Raw genomic sequence first — 24170 nt, 5'->3', positions numbered from 1 at the left:
CCTGAGACTTGTGAGTGGGTCCCTCTTCCAGGCCGTGCACCCCCTGGTCCTCTGTTGAGGGATGACTGTGCTATGTCACAGGTGAGTGCCGTCCCCCCAGGGCAGTTCTGAGCTGCCGGTCTGTGTAGGGAGGCTCCCAGTCTGCTGAAATGATGTCTGAATGGGGCTTGTTAATTCCCACTGCTCCACCTTCCCAACTATGGGACAACCAGCTGAGGGTGCAGGGAAGGCTAATGTCCACGCCCAATTTTGTGGTGTATGTGTGTTATTGGAAGCACTTCCATCACACTCAGTTGTCTGGGGCAGCTCTGGGCTATGGGGCCGGTGACGGGCAGGAGTGTTTCCTGTCCACCAGGATGATGGCTATGAGTGGATGCCCCCGTTTTCTTGGGAAGTTGTGTTTAGTGAATTTTCTCAGCCACTGGATTATTGCCTTTTGTCTCAGAGCTCTCTTAGTTCTGATCTTGTCTTGACCTGCCCAAATTGCAAGTCTTTGAGGCTTTCTGTATTGGGCTTCTTAGAGTAATTGTTTTAGAAAAAGAAAAAAATTAAAAAAAAAAAAAAAAAAAAAAGGGCCCTCCTGGCAGATCTAATGGGTTCTTGAAATGCTAAGAGACAAAGCAATTAGGGCTATTAAGGAACGATCCAGGGGGCAGAGAGATCAGTTTTTCTTCAGGATTTGCAAATGAGCCTCAGGGCCTGAGCTCTACCCTTCCCCTTTTTATGTTCACCAGAACTCCAAAAAGCCTCCGCTTTTGTTTTTGAGTTTTTCTTGCTGTTTTTTGCTATGCCTATCTCCTCTCTGCTGGGCTGGCTATTCTCTGGTGTCTGGTCTCAGTCTTTCTATGATTGGAGTTTGGATCAGTAGAATGAGTTTCTGATAAGACCTGCCACTGCAGTTCTCCCTTCTCCTTCCCAGCGCTGACCGCCCCTCCCCCCACGGGACTGAGCCTGGCAGGGAGGGGTGCGGGTCCCCTGGCCACAAAAACTTACAGATTTCGCTGATCTCAGCAGTTCCACGTTTTCATGAGTGTTGTATGAAGTATGCCCAAAGTCAGATTGCTCTGTGGTGTCCAGTCCACACAGTTCCTGGCTTTCTACCTACTTTCCTTGGAGGAGTAACTAAAACATACAGCTCACCAGTCCGCCATCTTGCCCTGCCCCCCTGCTTTTTTCTTTTTAGGGACTTTTGGTGTAAAAATTTTTTTTGTAAATAGTCATATGTTTTCTTTCATAACTTCCATGTTTCTTATCTTTCTAAAAGAGGTCTTCTTGACCATTGGTTATATGTGTATTCTTCCATATGTCCTTAAGATTTTTAAAAAATTATTTTCTTTTATTTTTGTACATCTAGAATTAATTTTTTTAGGGTTTATATTCTCCCAGATATATAGCCAATTGTGATAACACCATTTTTTAAACCACCCATTTTTCTTCTACTGAATTTAAATAACACCTTTGTGGTAAGTTAAATTCTGTTATATATTGGTACGTGTTTTAGACCTTCTATTCTTTTGCACATATCTGTTTGTTTCTGTATTATTACCATACAGTTTTGATCACATTGGATTTAAATAAAGGCTTTTAATAAAGCAAGTTTCCACTCACTTATTCCTCTTTTAATATAGTTCCAAAAAATTTTTTTAAATCTTCTGCAGTTCTCATTGGACTTTTATTAAGCAATTATACAAGTGTTTGCAGAGAATTAACATTTTTATGATTTAAACTCCTTATTCAAGCACATAGTATACCTATGCTTTTGTGTAGGACTCAGTTTTTGCCCTTTAATTACATTTAATGGATTTCTTCAATCAGCCCTATACCTTTCTTTTAAATTTTATTTCTAAATAATTTATAGTTACTATCCATGTTATAAGGAAAATTACCACCATCACTTCCACACTCTGTCATTTCTAGCTAGTTACATGTAACCAAATTAATCCATTATTTTATATATATATATGTATATATATATAGGCATTTTTATTAGAGTCTCCTGAGTTTGTAGGTAGTCGATTTCATTTTACTTTCTATTTGAATCAGCTTGAGACTTCACAATAAGGCGAAACAATAAGGGTATAAATGGCATATTTGTTTCTCATATTTTTTTTAAATTAAATTCAGTTTTATTGAGATACATTCACATACCACACAGTCATCCATGTGTACAATCAGCTATTCATAGTACCATCACATAATTATGCGTTCATCACCCCAATCTGTTTTTGAGCATTTTCCTTACACCAGGAAGAATAAGGATAAGAAAAAAAATAAAAGTAAAAAAGAACACCCAAATCATCCCCCCCATCCCACCCTATTTTTTCATTTAATCCTTATCCCCATTTTTCCACTCATCCATCCATACACTGGATAAAGGGAGTACAATCCACAGGGTTTTCACAATCACACTGTTGCCCCCTGTAAGCTACATTGCTATACACTTGTCTTCAAGAGTCTGGGCCACTGGGTTGGAATTTGATAGTTTCAAGTATTTACTTCTAGCTATTCCAATACATTAAAACCTAAAGAGGGTTATCTATATAGTGCCTAAGAATGTCCACCAGAGTGACCTCTCAACTCCATTTGAAATCTCTCAGTCACTGAAGCTTCACTTCATTTCATCTCGCATCCCCATTTTGGTCAAGAAGGTGTTCTCAATCCCACAATGCTGGGTTCAGACTCATCCCCAGGAGTCATCCTGCGTTGCCTGGGAGATTTATACCCCTGGGAGTCAGGTCCCATGTAGCAGGGAGGGCAGTGAGTTCACCTGCTAACATGGCTTAACCAGAGAGAGAGGGCCACATCTGAGCAACAAAGAGGCACTCAGGGGGAGACTCTTGGGCACAGTTATAAGCAGGTTTAGCCTCTCCTTTGCAGTAACGAGCTTCATAAGGGCAGGCCCCAAAATAGAGGGCTCAACATACTAAGCCATAAGTCCTCAATGTTTGTGAGAACATTAGCAACAATCCAGGTGAGGAAGTCCAACACTTCTGCATTTCCCCCGAGCTCCTCTGGGACTCATATTTTTAATGGAAATGTTTTAGCTTTTTACTTTTGTTTATGGTATTGCTATTGGTTTTATCTTAATTTAGTTGTCTTATTTAATTCTTTTAATTCTACTTTTTCTGAAATCATAGCCACTTCTGATTCTTTTTTTTTTTTTTGCATTTGTCAAAAATCTCTTAGCCTACCCATCCCCTGCTTTTATTTTCAATCTTTGTCACTTTGTTTTATCATTGTAACTTATAAACACATAGGTGGTTTCTGTTTTATAACCTAGACTAACAGTCTCTCTCTTTTACCAGGTATTTAGCCTGTCTACATTTAATATCATTACTGATATACTTGATTGCATTCTTCCTCTTTTATCTCATTTTCACTATTTATTTTACTTTGCGGTGGTTGTTGCATGTGTGTGTGTGTGTCCCTTTTTCTTATTGTGATTGGCTTGGTTAAGTTAGAATATATTTTCTTTTTCCTCTTAACTTGAAAGAGCAAGTATGCTTTTCCATTCCATTCGTGGTTACTTTCCTATGCACAACACTCTTAATCAAATGGGTATTTCTGAGCTACTATCTAAAAACAAGACCAAAACTATAGCCCACTCCTACCTCTGAGAGGGAACATTTCTACTTCAAGATGAAATCTTAAAACCCATTTATTTAGCTGCACTCTATCCACAAGTCTTTCCTTCCCCCATCAACCATTACTATCCCAAAGCCTGGGTCAGTCATACTTCTAGCTATGGACTTTTGCTGAGAGAGTTTAGTATTTTTAGTACTAAGATGTTATTAGAGTTTCATTTATAGTTTTACATCTATTTCAGTAATTCTTAGGTACAGCATAATTTTTTAGTCATGCCATCTTCACCCATTCAGATTTACTGTGTCTCTCTTGCCAAAGGCTCCTCTTTCCTTTCCTTTCTTCTTGCTCGCCTGCAATCTCTGTTTGCATTTAGGTTTTGGTTATAGGACTTCCTCAGCTAGGTTATGTAGGTTGTATATTCTTTGAAACCCTTCATAACCAAAAGTATCCTTCCCTCTGAAAGGTGAGTCATATCTTGGCTCGTTTCATTATTCCTGTCTCCCAGTTCTTTCCTTCAGTCACATGTAAAAGTTACTGCACAGTCTTTGAAATCCTGGTTTTGCAAATGAGGATTTGATTTATTTTCCCTTGTAAACTTCTAATTTTTCATTTAGGAATATTGTTTGATTTTCAATTTATCCTTAAAATTCAAAATTTTACCAGGATGTGTTTAGTTGTGTGTGTGTCTTTTACCGTTAACCCTGCATAAGATCCAGTGAACCCTTTAATCTAGATGACTCAAGTCAAGTGATTGCAATCTTGGAGCAAAATGACATCCTGTTTCTTTCCCTCAACAGTTTATTTTCTGTATTGTCTTTGTTTTTGTATGTATTCAGCATTCATAAAATAAAAACCAGTAGAACTAAATATTTACTAATTTCAATTGTAAAAATTTTAATATGCAATATCAAGTAAACAATTTCTACTTATAAAGCATAAATTTGAAACATACATATTCTCTGCTCTAAATCAAAATAATGTAAGCACTCTCTAAAATTTTAAAAATCACAAAAAGAAACAAAATATTTTTTCTTCTCAAAAATATGTGATCTTAAGAAACTCCTAGTTCTGTGACAGTGTTGTTATTAAATACCAGGAATTTTATGTACAGATATTTGCAACTAACAGGGTTTTTTCTGACTGGCTAGTTTGGGGACTAATAAGAAGAAACATTTAGAGGCTAACTCCATATTTTCCTCTGACCCATTTATCTTCACATATTCCTGTGTCTGGTTTTTTGCTTTTGTTGTTGTTAAAAAGAAATATCTAGATTTTTAATGAAGCTGAATGTAGATTATGTTTTAAGAAAGGATTTCCAATTTATCTTCATCTTCCCTAGTTTCTTCATATACCGAGTTACCTGTATTGATATTGCTATCATGTTAATATACCATTTATTTGGAAAGTCTTTAGACAAGTGTGAGAATTTTTCTTGCAGTAGGAATTTTATTTGTTCAGTTGTCATTTTTCTCTCTCTTCTTGAAGATTATGGGAGTAAAGAGGATCATTTTCTAAACACACAATTTTTAATGTAATGTGTTTGAGTTCACCTCAAGAAATAAGTAATGGAGCTTTCTGATGGGAAAACAAAAACAAAACAAAGCAAAAAGCCCTGGTGTTTTGATACTTAAGAATAGCATGGGATACCAAAAATGAAATTGCAGTCCCTACTAAAATCTCTCTTCAATTCAGGATAGTATTCTTCTGGCATTTGTTTAATTACTACTTCCATTCCTTTTTTTTTTTTCTTTCTGGAATTTCTATTATTCTTCACTATTAGATTTCTTGGGTTTGTCCGTCAGCTTTTTTTTTTTTTTTTTTTTTTTTAACTCGTCCATAGTGATTTCCGTCTCTGAATTTTTCTCTGTTTGGAGATATGTTATACACTTCATTTCTATGTTACTATTTTAGTTCTCAGTAGTAACTGGGAATACCAGTTTCAATTCACCAATTTTTTTTTTTTTTAATCTTTTTGTGGTTCTAGAAAGCCTATTATGTGCTGTAATTGAATCTACTTAATTTTAAGTGCTCTTATTTGTTGGTTGTGGTGGTGGTTTTTGTTACCATTTGATTGTATCTGTATACATCCAACTGAAAAAGCCCTCTGTCAGAAGCATTGCATATAGTCTTCTAAGTTTCTGGGTCCTTTGGGGGTTTGTGTCTCCTAGGCAGTGAAGTAAAACTGACAGGGTTGTGGAGCAGTGGCCAACTAAGAGTGGTGGAGGCACCAGCATCACACCCGTGGATCTGAGGCACAAGGAAGAAGCCATTCTACTCCCGGGTCATCCATGGAGTCCCCGGGGGTGAGCACAGCCCTTGGCAGTCTCATGCACTAGCGTCCAGCCTGCCCACAGGGCAGTCTCCCTGCAGGTCACCTGTTGTCAACAGGATCAAACACATGCCCTCAAGACCATGCACAAGTGGGCAGGGGACATGCAGGTCACCAAGGATGGGCCAGTCTCTGGCACCTCGGCCCTCATCCCAGGACTCTCCTTGTCAGGCAGAGAGGAGGAGGTCTCTCCGCTGGAGATTCAGGAAGAGCCTGTACATTCAAATGTGCCCTGCAGGTCCTCCCTGCTTGCCCAGAGTGGCATTGCCTTGCTCCAGGGAGGTAGAGGAGAGGGAACTGGGAAGGGGATGGCAACAGGAATGCAGATTCAGGCTACCAGCTTTTGACAGGAAAGGTTTTGCTTTCATGGAACCATTTCCCACTGTAGAGATGGCTTAGAGAAGTGGGTTAGCAATCTATGCAAAGCCGTAAAGTGGATTCCAAGCTTATGAGAGCAGAGTCTTTTTCTCTAACTTATTGCACAAAGAGGCCATGCTTTTCTCAAATAAGGGAGGGGGGGATTAGTTTAATAGTAATGATGGTAATAACAACAATAATAATGATACTAACAATAAAAAGCTTTACAGAAAAATTAAGATTCTGTGTAAATAAAACCACATATGATTAGGGAAGCATGACCATCATTGTGTAGGGATAGAAGATGAGCAGCTAAAACTACAAGTTACTTTTATAAAATACTTAAAGTCAATTATAAATTGAACTCTGCTTTTTAAAAAAAGTAAACCATGTAATCGTCATGTGTGCTGTAGATTCTGTGACTTTAAAATGAGTTTATTTCATGACTTTGCAATGTAATCTCGTAAATATTCTCCAAAACACTTTACCTTTCCTCCTCTACTCTCCTTTTTCTAAAAAACTAAAGACTGGTGCATGTTTACCTCACAAGTAAACAAAACAACATAATACAAATCTAAAAAATGTCTTATTTTTAATAATAACAAATTTTCTGTTTTTCTGTTAAAAGGTCAACATGATTGTGTGACTATAATCAACAATTTCTTTCCTCGAGAGAGACTGGATTATTACACTAAACCCCAGGGACTGGATAAAGAGCCAAAACTATCCCCAAAGTTGGCAGGTCCACTGCACAAAATCATCACCACTACAAATCTTCATCCTGTCAAGGTGCTGTGCTATTTATTGTATTTGCTTTATGTTTGAAGATTGGTTCAGAGCTTAAGCTGCTATTATTTTATGTCTTAGTTTGGGTTTTGTAGATATAGAGCTTGCATTGGGCTCTCTTGTTCAGCTGATTTATTGAAGGTGTGCTCTCAGTCAAAACCTGGAAGTGAGTGAGAGAAACATACTAGAGTAGGAGGAAAAGCTGGGCAAGGAGGTGGGTTCAGCTGAAGCCCATCTTCCACCTCATCCCACAGGGATCTTGGGTGTGTAAATGGCTCCATTGAGGCAGGCGAGCCAGGCTTTTATGTTAGCCAAACTGCCAGTCAGTCATCAGCTGGGGGCTGTTCCCAGAAAGGGCAGTCTCCCGGGCAGTGAGAAATGAGGTGGCTCCCTTTGGACAGGGGCAGTTCTCTGGAGAAAGAGGCAGCTCTGATCCCTTAGGAGCGAATACTCACAGAAGCAGGGGGTGGGGAGTGCCCAAGTGGTAAGGAGGATCTGGGTGGGGCACCAACAGCCTCTACTATGGTAATTATCCTGTGGATTATTCTGAATTGTAATCACAAACACATTTTTAATGCAGATGGTTACTTTATGCCTTTAAGTAATAAAAGTTCTTCCGGCAAGTAAAGTTCAACAGATTTTCATACTGTGTAGACCAACATGTAAGTTCACATGGTTTAACTGAGCAAACTTCAAGTATATTCTGAACTATTATCACTGCTATTTTCTTCTTATTTTATATGCAGCCAGTTTTTTTTTTTTGTTTTTTTTTAATGTATGAATTGTTTTTTTTTTTAAAAGTCCGTCCAAATGAGCCTGATTACTTCAGTGAATCATCACAGAAGACTCCATATGTGCTGCAGGGGATGCTGTCCATTTACAAATTTCCATGTCTGTTATATGTCTGCATTCACAGGGTTCAGATTTGATTGTAATTTAGAGCTGCTTGGTGAGCAAGACAGTTAATACATTGAGTCAAAAGTTGAGGTTTTCTCTAAATACAAGGTGTTACTATAAAGTAGTGAAATAGATTTCCTTATAATTCTATTACAAAAGAAGAATCTATGGAATATACTGAGCACCATTAAAGTAAGTGAGTGGTCCTCATAGAGTAACTCTTTTGAAGACTTAACACTCATTTGAAGATGTAAGTTCCAAAATATGTGCAATCTTATTACTTTATTGGTGCATCCCTTTGCATACCATCTTTGAAGCTCAAGAAACAAACATACAAATGATTCCTCTAACTTTCTGTGCCTTCAAGAGGGATGCTAAAATTAGCAGATATATTCCCCATAAGACATAAAAGTGGACTCTGCTCTCCCTCTTTTTATTTTACAAAATTCAGTGTTTTATTTAACATTCTGAAGGAACTATTAGAGGCATCACTTGTGGTCCTAGCAGGGCAAAAAGTGGAATTCAGCTGTGAATCACAGATCTCTATTTCTGGGGGAGAATATATGGGATGTAGAATTTAACCTTTAGACGATTTTCAGCCTCTTCTGTGTGGGTGGGTCGCCCTCTCTGAGCACAGGTGAGCAAAGAGCAGTCCCTCTCTGTGGCACTTTTCCTCTTAGGGGTGGGCGGGCTGGGCCAGGGAGACTGGCTGTAGAGAATGTGTGTGATTTTGCAGGTCCCCTTTTTCCCCCTCTGCATGAGTATTGCAGGATATTCTGGTTGAGATTGATTTGAAGTTCTCCGTATTTTTCTGATTCGCTGTCTTTTATGTCTGTTTGTATACCTTCAGATTGTAATAAAGTCTGTGGAATAATTTTTTATTTTTACATGGAATCCATTCTCACTGGGTTAAATGTCCTAACAATTATTGTCTTTAAAGGCATATATATTTTGAGTAAATTAGATTAAGGGCATATTTGTACTTGCAATAAATTGTAAATTTATACAATCTGAAATAGCCTACATAGTGTTTTTTAGGGCATTTAGTCTTATAAAAGAGACTATTCTTTGAATATAGCAATTTCCTTCAGACCAGACTCCTTGCTTTTTGTTGGTTTATATGATCTATTCACTTGAAAACCTTTCTTTTTTGTCCATACTTCGATCAAAGCTGCCCTGTTGCTTTTGTGATGGCCCATTTTCAATGCTGTGTACCTTTTCAAGTTAGCATGGTTTTTCAAATGGATTATTATAGAAGAAATAACAACCAATCTATGTAAAGTCAAAGGCCTTTTAAAATAAGCACAGAAATCCTCCCAAATACATAACTCACCTTTTTACTGCAGTGCATGTAACACAGCTACATCTGCATTTAGGTTAAGTGGCTGCTATAGCAATAAGGATGTGTTTGTTTTCAAAAGGGGCTCAGGGAATTGTGTTGATGCCTAGAATACAAAAGTTATGGAGGTGAAAAACAGAATCACAGAAAAAATTACAACGGAGCTGAACACAGTCTGCAGGGGAACATATGGCAGATGTGTGCAGTGATCCTATCCTTATTAACGTGATTTCCAAGCCCTGAATTGTGATTTAGTGATTTACAAAAACAAATAAATAGGATTTGAAATGTAAAAAGAAACAAAAATGCCATGGCATAAACATATTGTAAAGTAACAGTCCTTTGGGAGATAAGATCCATCTGGTTTTTATGCTGTCAGGAATATATTTGCTCCTTCTAAGTAAATAATAATAAGGATTTTCTTTATATGTTACTTCATAAGGTGCAGAGATTAAAGAACGGAAACGAGTTCAAATATTATCCTTGTGTGTACAGCTACATAAATGTTTCAGTAAGCTCAAGGTAGAGCTGTAGTTATTTTCCTTTGTGTATATCGCTATATATTACAAATAAGATCTAATGTCTACAAACAAATAATCATCAATAAGGGTTGTATTTGAGATTTTTTTTTTTTAAAGAATCCTCACCTGTAAATTTTAAATCCTATGATTTGATTCTAAATGCCTTGTATAAAAATATTGAGCAAACAACTTCAAATGATTGCAGTTGACAGTAGAAATGTAAACAGGTAATTTACGAGCCCTTCTCTGCCACAAGTTAATTTTTGATAGTTATGGTAGGGGAAGTTTATTAATGAGGTTCCTGATTTTACTTAATTAATTTTAACAATTTATTAAGTACTAGATTTTATGTAAAATACCAGGTTATGTATAAATCTTGTACTGTCAAAAATAAGTGACAATCCTCTTTTAATTTCACAAGGACATTCAATCTCTGTTAAATTTCCAAGTAGGAGGCTAAGCATGGGTCTTTACTTAAGCTAACAAATGATCTTTTCTTCATGCCTAAAGAAAAGAATCTAATTCTTGGAATTTGCTACTTGTTCCCTAACATATACAATACCCGGAATTAGTATTTAGCTGTAACATGTCGGTGAACAAGTACTGACTGACTCTCAGCTCTGGGCATATAGCAGTGCCCATGTAGCAGTACACGTTTACATTGCTGTTATACCACTGTGGATTTTTACTGCTGTGCCACGCAGATCTTCTTGAAGTGATCTACTCTAGAGCAAAGCCATTAAAAAAATACCTCATATTACACAAATTAAGTTGTGAGGTGCATAATACATAGGATTTGATAATTCTCTAAAAATCCCCCATTTAAAGCTATTTATGATATCTCTCCCCCTTGACCTATTCTCATTACCAGCATTGACTGGAAACATCCTTAGGAAAATTTCCAAGAAAAAATATAGTTCTGTAAAAATAATGTTTCCCAAGAATTAATGACAATTGCAGTTTTCCCAACCATGAAATCCTATAGCTATGTAATATCAACTAAAAGTAATGATTGCTCAATGATTTGCTTCTAGATATGAAAGGTGCACAACCATGCCATGTCTCTCTTTAGAAAAAGTGCTTTTAAAAGAGACAGTAACCTGCCCTCTGAGTGGCATAACAACGTCCTGGTTTAGGTAGATGGCAGATCACATTGTACCTTCGAAGTACACAGTTCAAGAGAACTCCCATGGTCAGGGTTCTTTGTAAATTCATTTTATAGGTTTGCTCAGTGGCAATCTGCATTCTAATTTGAATTAACTTAGTAAATAGATAACTCTAAGATAGATATAGATATAGATATAAATATTTGTAAACTTTTGAAATCAGCCCAAACTGGCTACCTACTTTGTACGTGGAAATGTCTCTCATGGCATTTCTAAGCTTACTGTAATTTCTTCTAGATTGTGATGCTCATAAATGAGAATCCCCTGCTGGCAGAAGCAGCAGCCCTGAATAAGTGCTACAAGGTGATGGATTTGATTTGTGAGAAATGTATGAAGCAAAGAGACATGAATGAAGTATTGGCTATGAAAATGCATTATATCAGCTGTATCTTTCAGAAATGCATTAATTTTTTAAAAGACGGAGAGAATAAACTGGACACTCTGATCAAAAGGTACATCATTACCATGTCATATATAAAATACACTCAAGTGAATAATGTTTTATGTGACATCTCTTCATGGATTTAAAAATTAGTCTTTTTAAGAGCAATTATACTATTGTAGGATCATATTTAGTCCATGAGAAATTGTACTTAAGGAGCAATTTTGTGCTTGGATTATTCAGTTCTGTACTCCTTACAATGATGCTGTGAGGTATAAGTATTGCTATCCCTAATTTCCAGATGAGGATTCTGAGGTTTGGAGTGGTTGACTAATACGTGTAAGATCATACAGCTAGAAAGCGGCCAAAGTCTAAATTTGAGAATTGGTCTGTTACGCTGTAGATTGCTGCTCTGGAGTCATAATGGCTCACAGTGTATCTCTGGTACTGTACTTTGGAAAGGTGTGTGTTATCCTTGTTCTCTGTCCATAAGGGATCAGATTTTCCCATAGTTTTACTAAGTAAAGGGAACTAAGAAGGGTGTGGCTCAATGAGAGTTTCCATTCTTTGTGCAAATTACTGACATGGTAATAAGTAACTAGCCAATCTGATAACGGTGTTGTATGTATTTTAAGCTGGGGTCATCTTTGCCCATACAGCTGAGGCCCCTAAACCTGATAAGATCTAGCCTAATGTGTAGGTAGAACAAGAATTTCTTTGAATTGAGTCTATCATCATGATTTGGAGAGACTGTGAAAATATCAAGTAGAAAAGAAGAAACTACTGACAGTTTATGGGTTCATTGGGGAAGAAATGCTTAGTGACTCAACTCCAATTACTTTTTTTTTTCCAATGACTTTTGAAAAATTATCTTTCAGCTTGTTAAAAGGTCGAGCAACTGATGGCTTTCCGACCTATCAAGAAAAGTTCATTAGAGAAAGTATCAGAAAATTTCCTTACTGTGAAGCTACCCTCCTCCAACAGCTGGTGCGAAGCATTGCTCCTGTTGAAATTGTAAGGCTCCTTGTAATTACCTAAGTTAGCGCTATCAGTAAAACCTAATTACTAAATTTTATACAGTTAAGAGCAACTTCTCTTTAATGTTTATTTTTATTATTTTAGAGAATTTCCAGGAACAAATGTCAGAGATATCTTTGAATATCAAACCTGTTTCTCTTTATCCTTTTCCCTTCTGGTCAGCCCTTTCTTATATTTTTATAGCTGATAGTTTAATAAACAATATTTCCTTGTGTCAGCATGCAGATGGTTATAAGGTGAACTTTTTTTTATTCTTGCATTTTTTAAAAATTGTGGTATCATATTGTTTCGGTTTGTTAAAGTTGCAATATATATGAAATGGGTTGGTTTTTTCAATGGGGATTTATTAGGTTACAAATTTACACTTCTAAGGCCATGAAAAATGTCCAAATTAAGGCACCAAGATACAGATACCTTCTCTGAGGAAAGGTCAGTGGCATCTGGGGTTCCTCTGTCACATGGGAAGGCACATGGCAACGTCTATTGGTCTTCTAGGTTCTGGTTTCAAAATGGCTTTCTCCATTTCTGGGCTTTTTCTCTCTAAGCATTTCTGAGCTCTCTACAAAACATCTCTGCCTTTTATCCTCTATTAGAGGACTCCAGCAAGGGGATTAAAACCCTCCTTGAATGGGTAGGGTCACATCTCCATGGAAAGAACCTAACCAAAAGGTCCCACCCACAACAGGTCTGCACCCACAGGAGTGGATTAAAAGAAAATTGTCTTTTCTGGGGTATGTAACAGATCCAAACCAGCACACATATATACAACATAAACTTCCCCATTTTAACCACTTTTACATATACAATTCAGTGGGTTTGTTGGCATTAGTTACCTTCACAATGTTGTGCTACTATCACCACCATCCATTACCCCACATAGAAACTCTGCACATACTAAGCATTAATTCCCAATTCCTCATGCTGACTCCTGACCCTGGAACCTATAATCTACTTTCTGTCTTTATAAATTTGCATATGCTAGTTGTCATATAAGTGAAATTGTACAATATTCTCTTTTTATGTCTGACTTATTTCACTCAACATGGTGTCTTCAAGGTTCATTCATGTTGTAGCATGTATCAGGACTTCATTCCTTTTTATGGCTGAATAATATTCCGTTGGATGTGTATAACACATTTTGTTTATCTGTTCATCAGTTGGCTACTGTGAATAATGCTGCTATAAACATTGGTGTGCAAATATCTGTTTGAGTTCTTGCTTTTATCCTCTCATAGAGGACTCCAGCAAAGGGATTAAGACCCACCTTGAATGGGTGGGGTCACGTCTCCATGGAAATAACCTAATCAAAAGGTCCCACCCACAATAGGTCTGCCCCTACAAGAGTGGATTAAAAGAACATAGTCTTTCTTTGGGTATATACCTAGGAGTGGGACTGCTAGATCATATGGTAATTTTATACTTAGCTTTCTGAGGAACTGCTAAATTGATTTCCACAATGGCCACACCATTTTACACTTCTACCAATAATGTATAAGGATTGCATTTCCTCTGTGTCCTTGTCAAAACTTATTATTTTCCATTTTTTTAATAATGGCCATCCTAGTCAGTGTGAAGTGGTAACTCATTGTGGTTTTCATTTGCATTTCCCTAATGACTGATGATATTAACAACTTTTATGCGCTTATTGGCTATTTGTGTATATTCTTTGGAGAAATTGATATTCAAGTCCTTTGCCCATTTTTTAATTGGATGGTTTGTCTTTTTGTTGTTGAGTGGTAGGAGTTCTTTATTTATCCTAGATGTTAAACCCTTATCAGATACATGATTTGCTACTGTTTTCTCCCATTCTGTAGGTTTTCTTTTCACTTTCTTGATAATGTCCTTTGACTCACAGAGGCTTTTAATTTTAATGAAGTCCAATTTATTTATTTTTTCTTTTGCTTTGGTACTTTTGGAGTCATATCTAAGAAATTATTGCCAAATCTTAGGTCATGAAGATTTTCCTTTATGTTTTCTTATGAGTGTTTTATGGTTTTAGCTCTTGTATTTAGGTCTTTGATCCATTTTTGTATATGGTAGGAGGGAAGTGTACATCTTCATTTTCTTGCATGTGAACATCCAGTTTTCATAACACCATTTCTTGAAGAGACTGTTCTTTACGCATTGAATGGTCTTGGTATTCTTTTTGAAATCAATTGGTCATAAATATGTGGGTTATTTCTGGATGTTCAATTCTATGCCATTGGTCTCTGTGTCTATACTTACGGCAGAACAATACTGTTTTAATTACTGTAGTTTTGTAATAAGTTTTGAAATTGGGAAATATGAGACCTCTACCTTTGTTCTTTCTCAAGATTTTTTTTGGCTATTTGGGACCCCTTGTGATTCCATGTGAATCTGAGGTTGGCATTTCCATTTCAGCCAAAAAGGCTGCTGGAATTTTGATAGAGATTGTGTCAATTTGTAGATCACGTTGAGTAGTATTGACATCTTAACAATATTTAGTCTTCCAAGCCATGAATATGGATGTCTTGTCATTTATGTAGGTCTTCTCTAATTTCTTTTAGCAATATTTTGTAGCTTTCATTGTACAAGTCTTTCACCTTCTTGGTTAAATTTATCTCTAGATATTTTATTCTTGTAGACGCTGTTGTAACTGAAATTGTTTTCTTAATTTCCATTTGAGATTGTTCATTCTGGAGCATAAAAACACTACTGGTTCTTGCATGTTAATATTGAACCCTGCAACTTTGTTGAATCTATTTATTAGCTCTAGTAGTTTTTTATGTGTAGATTCTTTGGGATCTTTTTTTAAATTTTGGTTTTAGTTAGCTATATATTCAATTGTCCGGCAATACTTACTTATCTGGAATGCTTGTGATTGTGAGTGTCCCAGATAATCACTGTTTACTGCCTTATAGGTTTGGTTACACTACAAGTTCATAAACCCCTATAGGGATGCCAACCTTTTCCCAAAACAACTGGTTCTTGACCTGCTTGCCGTGAGAATTGCCTATCGCACTTCATAATGATGCTGACGCCCGGGCCCTCCTACAGAGGTGTTGATTCACTCTACCTAGTTTTGCAAAGATGTTTTGCTTTATCCATTAACAGTGTATATTTTAACTTTGGGAGGCTAGTTACTGTCTCTGATTTTATAGTGAACATTGAAGAAAACATCTGTTTGCTTTTAGACCGAATAGCTTTCCATGAGAGCAGCTCTGGTGACTAAAGTGATTCTTAATTTAACAAAGTAGGTGGCAAAATTTTGTATAAGGAAGAAAGGTTCTATATGGTAACTCAGTTCTACCATTGTTGATTTTTCTAAAGCATCAATTCACACTAATATGTTCTAGCAAAATATCCCTTCATGTACATATGTGAGAATGTTAGCATCTCGTCTGACTCCTATAGAAGTCCCATTTTGGGGAGAGTTTGAACAGGTTTCATGCAAATTGTTTAAAAAAAAAAAAGTTTAATTGCTGTGAAGTCTGTTACTGTTTTGCTTTGTTGATGAGACTGTTATTTGAACCAGTACTCTACTTGAGTCAAAAGAAATAGTTTGTAAGTGTTTAGTAGGGTATTAAGTATCAGTATCTCTCAAACTTTAGTGTATTTAAGAATTATCTGGGGGTATTTGTAATAATGCAGCTATCCAGACCATCTCCTTAGAAATTCCAGTTTGGAGAAGGTACAGGTAGGTGCCAGAGCCTGAAATTTTAACAACTTCTCTGATGCACACCGGTAGTTGAGCACAGTGAGCATAGATTTTCCTTTCTGATGAAATTGTTAACTTAAGTATCTAATAGCTGTGATTTCATTTCACTTAAATTTTTTCCCACAATTACACTATCTTCATTCCAAAAGAAATTTCTTAGCCCTTTAGCAAGAAAGTGAACTCAGTCATTTTTATTTGTATTCAGAGGAGAATGACAGTTTCAAAATGGGTGCTACACTTAAAATACATCTTAAATCATTTGAATAATTTGTTTGGTTACCTTACATATACAAAAGAGTGTGGAATGTTCTTGGGATATTTTTAAATCTGTTATGTAAAGTTGGTAAAATAATATGAAGACAACTGTTCTCAGAAACAATTCTCATAAACAAACAGGAAATAAATTGAGATTCAAATGATGAAAAGCGGCAAAATTGTGGATGGGGATAAATTTAAAATTTTGAAAATGAACAAATTTTGAACCATGAGCTAGCTGTTAGGTGTAGTTGAGATAACTAGAAACTGTGTAATTATTTTTGTTTGCTCTAAATAGGTCTTAGTGTCATCATCCTAGATAGATAAATATTTATCTTTATAATTTTCTATGTAAAACATTCCATAAATCCTCTTTAGCAACCCTTTCTAATTTTTAATATTTTATTTCCTATAATAATAATTTTCACACTTTGGGCTTTTCTTAATACTCCAATGAACTTAGGAAATCCCTGTGATAAAAATGATAATTTAACTATTAACATTGCAGACTCACATCAAGCAAGTAGTTTTTAAAATATCAAGTCTTTAAAATACTTTAAATTGCACCCACTTTTAAGAACTAGGATACTTGAACATTTGTGCCACATCTGTGAATTGTTCAACAAAATACGTAAATTGTCTTCATGCCAATTCTCAGAAGAGAATTCCACTCTGAGTTCATTTTCCTCTATTTGAAATCAGTATGGGCTTATTGAGGTATCCTAATTGAAAAATGCTCTTCTTCTAAAGTAGAACCAATTTTTTTCTCTTTAATTTTTGTGGTCTTTGACTTACCTCCCCAGTGTACTTTCTGTTCAGAGAGAGGTATACTTGAAAGAGTAGTGTGTTAGTCATTTTGTCCAATATAAAGTCTATGTAATCTCTAGCTTTAATGATTTCTCCTCTTGTGTCTCTGTTTCTGGACAGCATTGTTCATGGGGTATTGTCTCTGTAGTCTTTACATGGTGATTTCTGAGTTCTTTCTCTCCTCTCCATGTCTAATCTAGGGTTCTGATCCCACCGCTTTCTCCGTACTTACCCAGGCCATCACAGGTCAGGTGGGTTTTGTGGATGTTGAATTTTGCACAACCTGTGGAGAAAAGGGAGCAAGTAAAAGATGCTCAGTTTGCAAAATGGTAAGAATGGAGTTCTTTTAAGTTCACTGATATCTGGTTTGCATTTTCATCCAAGCTAATATTCGGTTTTAATGATTTACAAATGTCACAGTTGAGTTGTGTAATACATCGTTTTCTAATACATCCTCAAACATTATCGGTAAAGTATTATATCCATTACTTATAGAGAACTACAGGATAGATGTAGATCTGTACCCTGTCTGCCTTCTGCCAAACTCTCAGGCTGCCTCAATTTCTAAGCTGACCACCTCAGAAACAGAAAGGATATGAACTAGTGAATATGAGAAAATAAGAAAGAACCATTATCCATAGCACAGGAATATTTAGACTGGCATGGATATGGAAACCCAGAATAAAACAATTAATAAGTATACAGTCTTAACTCTTGATATTGACTTTAATTGCAATCTCTTCATTAACTCTTTCTTGTAAAACTACATCCCCCCCTCTGATTGTAACCAGCCTTTCCTCTCTATGGACTGTCCTCCTCACCTGTGCCAGAACTATCATATTTCTGATCTCGTTCTTCTTTCATACCCACATATTGCACACGTGCATGCATCTAGACATTCATTTTTCCCTATAGGCAATGATAATTTCCTATTGATTTTAAGGTTGGAACTTTTCAGCATGTTGTATGAAATCTATCACAATAGGCTATAACCTGCTTCTTCAGCTCTGTCTACTTTAATTACTTACTTCTCTAAACTTCTGTTTCCTTATGTGTAAAATGGAGCTAGAGATGTGAGAAGTTAATGAGACCATCTGTATCATTTAACTATTGCTTCATTAGGGAAAACTCCAAAATTCAGTGCTTAAAGCAACAGTCATTTATTATTTGTGCCACATTTGTGGTTGGCTGCACTCAGCGGGGGCAGCTCTGGTCCACATTTCTCTCACCCTCCGTGGAGCAGAAGGCCAGGCTGTACATGTTCTCATGATTGATGGCAGAAGCATTAGAGGGAAAGTAGAAACACATAATGCCTCTTGAGGCACAACTTTGAAATTATCATGCTGTCTCATTCTTTGCAAAACAGGTCAGGGGACCAAATCTAAAGCCAAATCACCACCCTCCTCAGGTAAAGGAACTTTGAGATCACATGGGAAAGGGTTTGAATAGAGAGAAGAGTGAAGAACTGGGGAAAATAATTCAATCTACTGTATCGCTTATGTCCAAGGGCCTAGTAAAGTTCTTGGCATTTAATAAGTGTTTAATAAGGTTTATTCCCACCTCTTCACTGCTCCCAATTATAAAGATTGGAGCTCTATTGACATCAGATTTCTTGCTGTCCTTGAACATTCAGTGCCTCAATCCTGCAATTTTTGTACAAGATATTCCCTTCACCTAGAATGCTTCTTTCCCATTACCCTGTCTACCCTGACTTCACTGCTTCTTCTGTGCTCTCTTTACTGTTCTTTCCTGTTCTATTTTATAATAACTTAGGTATTCACCTCCCTCCATTCTGACACATCCTACTCTTGCTCAACCCAGGTTCTCTGGGACAACTGTATCTTCTTCGTCGTTGTGTTCTGTCATAGAGTAAGTTCTTAAGAAACCATTTGTTAGAAGAGTGTTGGTAGATTGCTACTTGTATATCCATTATTGTTTTAATTTATAACCTAAAAATTACAATTGTAAATCCGTATACATGTACACATCATGGTTTTAAAATAAAGCAGGGAAAACAACATTTTTATAGGATAATTCTTCATTTAATGTCCTACTTGGAAAATCATGAAATCACAGCTCTTGAAATGAAAACAAACCTACAATTGCTTTCAGGTAATATACTGCAATCAAACCTGCCAGAAAACACACTGGTTTGCACATAAAAAAGTCTGTAAGAATCTAAAGGATATTTATGAGAAGCAACAATTGGAGGCTGCCAAAGCAAAGAGTCAAGAGGAGAACAGTATGTATATTAAAACTAAGCTCACGCTACTTCTCAGCAGGGAGGGGAATGACAGGTGATATTAACACACAGCACACAGGAACTGATCCTTCTCTGGAGACTAGGAAACTTGGTGATAACCTCCATTAGGGTCATACTGAAACTCTGTGTGCCCCTGTTTGGACTCCTTGGCATAATGCATAGAATGTGATCAGCCTGGACCTCACTGGAAAACAAGGAGACATAAAATTGTGAAGATTGTAGTTTGTTCCACATTCTATAGTCTTGCCCACAAGACTGCCCTGGGACATGGGACTCCCATGGGTACTCACTTATATTCTGCTCAAGAAGGATTTTAAGGCCTTTGGATAAGAAAATAATCAAATTTCCCGTAATGGCTACCAAAAGATTTTCAGGCTTGAAGTCTTTAAATTTCATAATTAAATTTCAAAACTTAAGATGAAATTACAGTGTAAATTTATAAACTACAGATTAAATTGCAGATCTAATTTACAGATTAAATTTGTACAAGTGTCAGAGCAGTGAGTTCCATATTGTTTTTCTTTCCATCCCTTGTAAGGAATATGACTCATTTTCATGAGAAACAGTGAGTTGCTTCAGCAGTGATTCTTATACTGGGGAGGAAGAGAGCCCCCCAGCCCCAACCCTCCTCCCCAGAGAATATATCATATGTTCTGGGGTGAGTATATAGTTTTAACAAGTTGTCCGGGTGATTCTGATACTGTGCAGTTTCAGCTCCACCCGTCAGGGACAATGCTCCCTTTATTACATGGTTCTATTAGTGGGATTGGATGCTTTGCACAAAAAGAAATCATTTAGCATAAAGAGAATGTGTCAGACTTTCTCACTGCTGTGTCTTCTCCCATTTCCTGGACCAAACTTTTTATCCTGTATGTTGAGGACACAGATTAACAGCTGTTCATGTACTGAACAAGCCATTGTGAAAGAATTGTCAGCAGAGCAGGAGCTCCCAGTTGGTAAGCTTCTGTTCTCTCACAATGGCTTGTTCAGTACATACTATTCTCACTATTCTAAGTGTTATACACACGTTTGTTCTTCACAAATGTAGCATGGACTTTATTATCCCTATTTTATATTAAGGGAACAATCTTGTTGTGAAGAGATGAGGCAATTACTTACCCAAGGACATCAAGCTAACTAAAGGCAAAGCTATACGAGAGCTCAGATTTTGTCAGATCCCAAACAACAATCATGTTCTGTAATCAGATGAATATTCCTATGGAAAATTCATCTCTCTCCTTTACAGATGGAGAAACTGAGAACAGAAAGGTTTGGAAACTTGCTCAAAATTACACAGCTAACCTCATATGGTTATGGGGATTAAAAGAGTTAATACATGTAAAGCACTTAAAAGAGTCTTTCACACATGTCGGGAACAAAATAACAATTTTTCTTCTTATCAGATGGCAAACTTGATGTCAATTCTAACTGTGTTAACGAAGAGCAGCCAGAGGCTGAAATGGGCACATCTCAAAAGGGTTCCAGTCCTAAAGATTCTGTGGAAGAGGAGAAAGCGTCTCTTCAGAGTGATGCTGGGTTGGGAAAGCTACAGGATGTTCCTGCAGGTCCACAGGTATCTGAGGAGTAAGAGTGCCAGCTCAGATGAGCCTCACCCTGGCAGGTGGCTGGAGACTCACGTGCTCACGTCCTCATTGCATAGTGACACCTGCACTGCACCGTGGCGGGATTCCACATTTCGTACAATAGACGCTTTCAAGAAAAGCTCACTTTGCTGTGCCCTAATTTACGTTCTATAATCAGACGAATATTCCTATGGAAAAATTTTTTTTTCAAAGTATAGGAAAAAACATATCTATTCCTTTCTGAGTCCTGCTTTGCAGCAATTGTTCTCAAAGGAAAATAAATCCCTTTAAGAAATGCAGGCTCTAGGGAACAAAGGGGCAAGCAGAACAGGTGCAGGAGAGGAGACTTTGGGGAAGAAAAATGTGATAGCCACAGATATGGGTAGTTCAAAGAATCATAACTTACATGTGAATAAAATACATTTAAATCTTATTTGCAGTAACAACGTTCTACTTATTAAGGTGCAATGTGATGAAGAAAATCTACATGTTAAAGGATCTTTGATGTAGTCTAGCCTATGATAGTTTTATAGAGAAACTATTCTGAGCAATCTGAACTTGATGTAGCTCCTACAGTGACTTTTTATCTATAATATTTGTATCTTCAGAAATGTCAGATCCCTCAGAAGAAACTAAAGCATAGCCTGGGTTATCTCAGCATGTGTATTTAAAAAGATGAGTCATGAGATTTTTTAATTAAATAATTGCTAAGCATACAATTATTATAAAACTAATTTGTGTGCCATAGTCCCATCTGAGAGGTTGTTGTCTTTCTGTAAGCTTTTCATGTGGCTTTTCCTGTCCAGAACCTGTATAGCTGTCATTGAGAGAATGCTCTAGCATCAGTTTTTAGAGTATGCAGAATTTAAACAGAACTAGAGTGTGTGGTATCTGATGATACTACTGTGTTTCAGAGTTTCTTGTGTTGATTATCAAATAAATTGTGCCTACTAATATAACGACTCAAATCTTGATTCATGGTTTATTGCTGTCTGTGCAGGGGCAAATACTATGGAAATATTAGATAACAAATATTAGGGAACTTAGCAAATATTGGAGAATAAAATAATCATTTTAATATGCAAAGTTATGTATCAAAATGACTAGATTCTCATGCTCACTTTGCTAGTTCTCTTCTTTATTCTCCCAGTGTTTCCCCTCCAACACCTAACACGCCCTATACTCTAGTGTTCCAGGAAGACTTTGTGTGAGTGGATTCAATATTGAGGTTTACCTTGGTAGGAATTTGGCAGGCAGATTATGTCTGAACTTGCCAATCATGAAAAGCCTGTCTTGGCCAAATAAAATTACTCATTACAGTACCTCATCTACATACTGATCAACATTTACCTTTAGGTAGTAAAATAGTCCTCCCAGGCCTCCCTTTCCCACAGACATACTTTTGCCTGAGTTCCCTGATTTTTAATTATTTTCTTTGCATAGTTGTGTCACCATCATTCTCCTCCATTTCTTCACCCCACTCCTTCCTAGACAGTGTGCTGTGCTCTGGTGAGAAAGCATGGTCCTTGTCTTTGAATATCACGGAAGGTTGTTAAAAAGTAGAAGGTAGTAGGAAATGAAGAGATGTGGCAATGTAGAGATGATTTTCCCTTCACTGAAATGAATTGCTAATATGAATAGGCGCTCTTAACACGGCATAAATAGGAACTTTAAAATTGGACAAAGGGGACTTCAGGCATAAACTGTGTCAATATCAGACTTTTCCTTGGATGTGTGTCAGGGCAAGGGTGGTCAGAAAACAGGTTTAAGTGAAAATGAGTTTCATTCTGATTATCTTCCCTTCCTTTGTCACAAATAGTCTAAAATAGACTCTATTATAATACCATCAAAACCAGTGGTCTTCCTTGTTACATATATTTATATATATTTTTTAACCATGCTGAGTTATTATCAATATGCTGTCAAAAAACTTCTCTCAAACAAAAATAGGACCGAAAGGATTAAAATATTATTAATATACCAATAACTCTTTTACACAGAGCTGATGAAACAGAATATTCAAGTGAGTTTATTAGGAAATTAGACTCAATTTTTTATTCAATAGGTAATAATAGCTAACACTAAGAGTTATTATATTTGTGATGTAATCTCCTTTAATAGTCACAAGAACCTGATGAATTAGACTTTATTTTTATCCCCATAGCACAGATGAGGAAATTAAGGCCCAGCTAGGGCTCAGGCTGACCATCTCAACTGCTTCATTGTACACTTTTTAAAGATTATTATTAAAGAAACTGTGGGTTTACAGAACAATCTTGTAAAAAATACAGGATTCCCGTATACCACCCTATTATTAACACCTTGCATTGGTGTGATATGTTTGTTACAATTGCTGAAAGCACATTTTTATAGTTATACTATTTACTATAGTCCATGGTTATGGGTTCACTGTGTTGTGTAGTTCCATGGAATTTTTTTTTTTTTTAATTTTTATTCTGGTAGCATATATACAACCCAAAATTTTCCCTTTTAACCACATTCAAATATATAATTCACTGCTGTTGTACACTTTTAGTATGTTGATTTTACTGTAGTATCCCTGTAGCCATAAAATAATAGTGCTCTAAAGATATGCCATTATTTTACAAGCTGTGGTGGATAGGTCCTCAAGAATGTCACTGATTTTAGTCATCCTTCATGTATATGAGTTTTCTTGAGTTTTAATATTATGGATATTAAGCTTCATAGAAATTCTTACAGTGCTTTTTATCTTCTCAGGATCCCTTGTCTCCTGCCTCTGAAGCAAATTAGTGTCCTTGTGGAGCAGGAGCTGCTCCACTTCAAATTCAGGTGGTTTTATGGTTGCTGCCAAAAGTAGTAACCTGCTTCGTTGGCCACAACTAGGCCAATCAGAGTGCTTCTCTGAGCTTCTCAAGAGATATTTTGTTCTTGAAGCTGAAGAGGGAAGGATTTCTTTTTTTTTTTTTTTTTTTTTCATTTCTCCTTGGGTGCAATTATAAATGATGAGGATCTGGCTCCTGATTTGCCACAGAACACAGCCCTTGACATGGGGAGGCACCTGAGGGAATGCAGCTCTTGAACAGACCCTGTAAAGAGGGATAGAGAGGAAGGGAACAGCCTTTGCGCTGTTGGATACAACAAGCACTGCACACCAGTCCACACTGAGGTTTATGTAGCTTGGTTATATGCTTGATTTATATG

The 24170-nt window shown here is 36.7% G+C and overlaps 1 protein-coding gene across 1 annotated transcript in view; it reads left to right on the top strand.

Annotated features, from left to right (window-relative positions):
• The window catches only part of ANKMY2 (ankyrin repeat and MYND domain containing 2), a 52405-nt gene extending 30450 nt beyond the window's left edge, over positions 1-21955 (top strand). Inside the window, exons 5-10 of the mRNA XM_037836834.1 lie at positions 6900-7060; positions 11218-11432; positions 12241-12376; positions 17342-17470; positions 19254-19383; positions 20808-21955. Of these exons, the coding sequence (XP_037692762.1) occupies positions 6900-7060; positions 11218-11432; positions 12241-12376; positions 17342-17470; positions 19254-19383; positions 20808-20992 (956 nt within the window). The 3' untranslated portion in view covers positions 20993-21955. The remainder of the gene's footprint in view (positions 1-6899; positions 7061-11217; positions 11433-12240; positions 12377-17341; positions 17471-19253; positions 19384-20807) is intronic.
• Positions 21956-24170: the final 2215 nt, after the last annotated feature.

Source organism: Choloepus didactylus, chromosome 5 (assembly GCF_015220235.1).
Source record: "Choloepus didactylus isolate mChoDid1 chromosome 5, mChoDid1.pri, whole genome shotgun sequence".
NCBI lineage: Eukaryota > Metazoa > Chordata > Mammalia > Pilosa > Megalonychidae > Choloepus > Choloepus didactylus.
The sequence above is the reverse complement of the archived record's forward strand: the minus strand, read 5'-3'. Positions and strand labels throughout refer to the sequence as shown.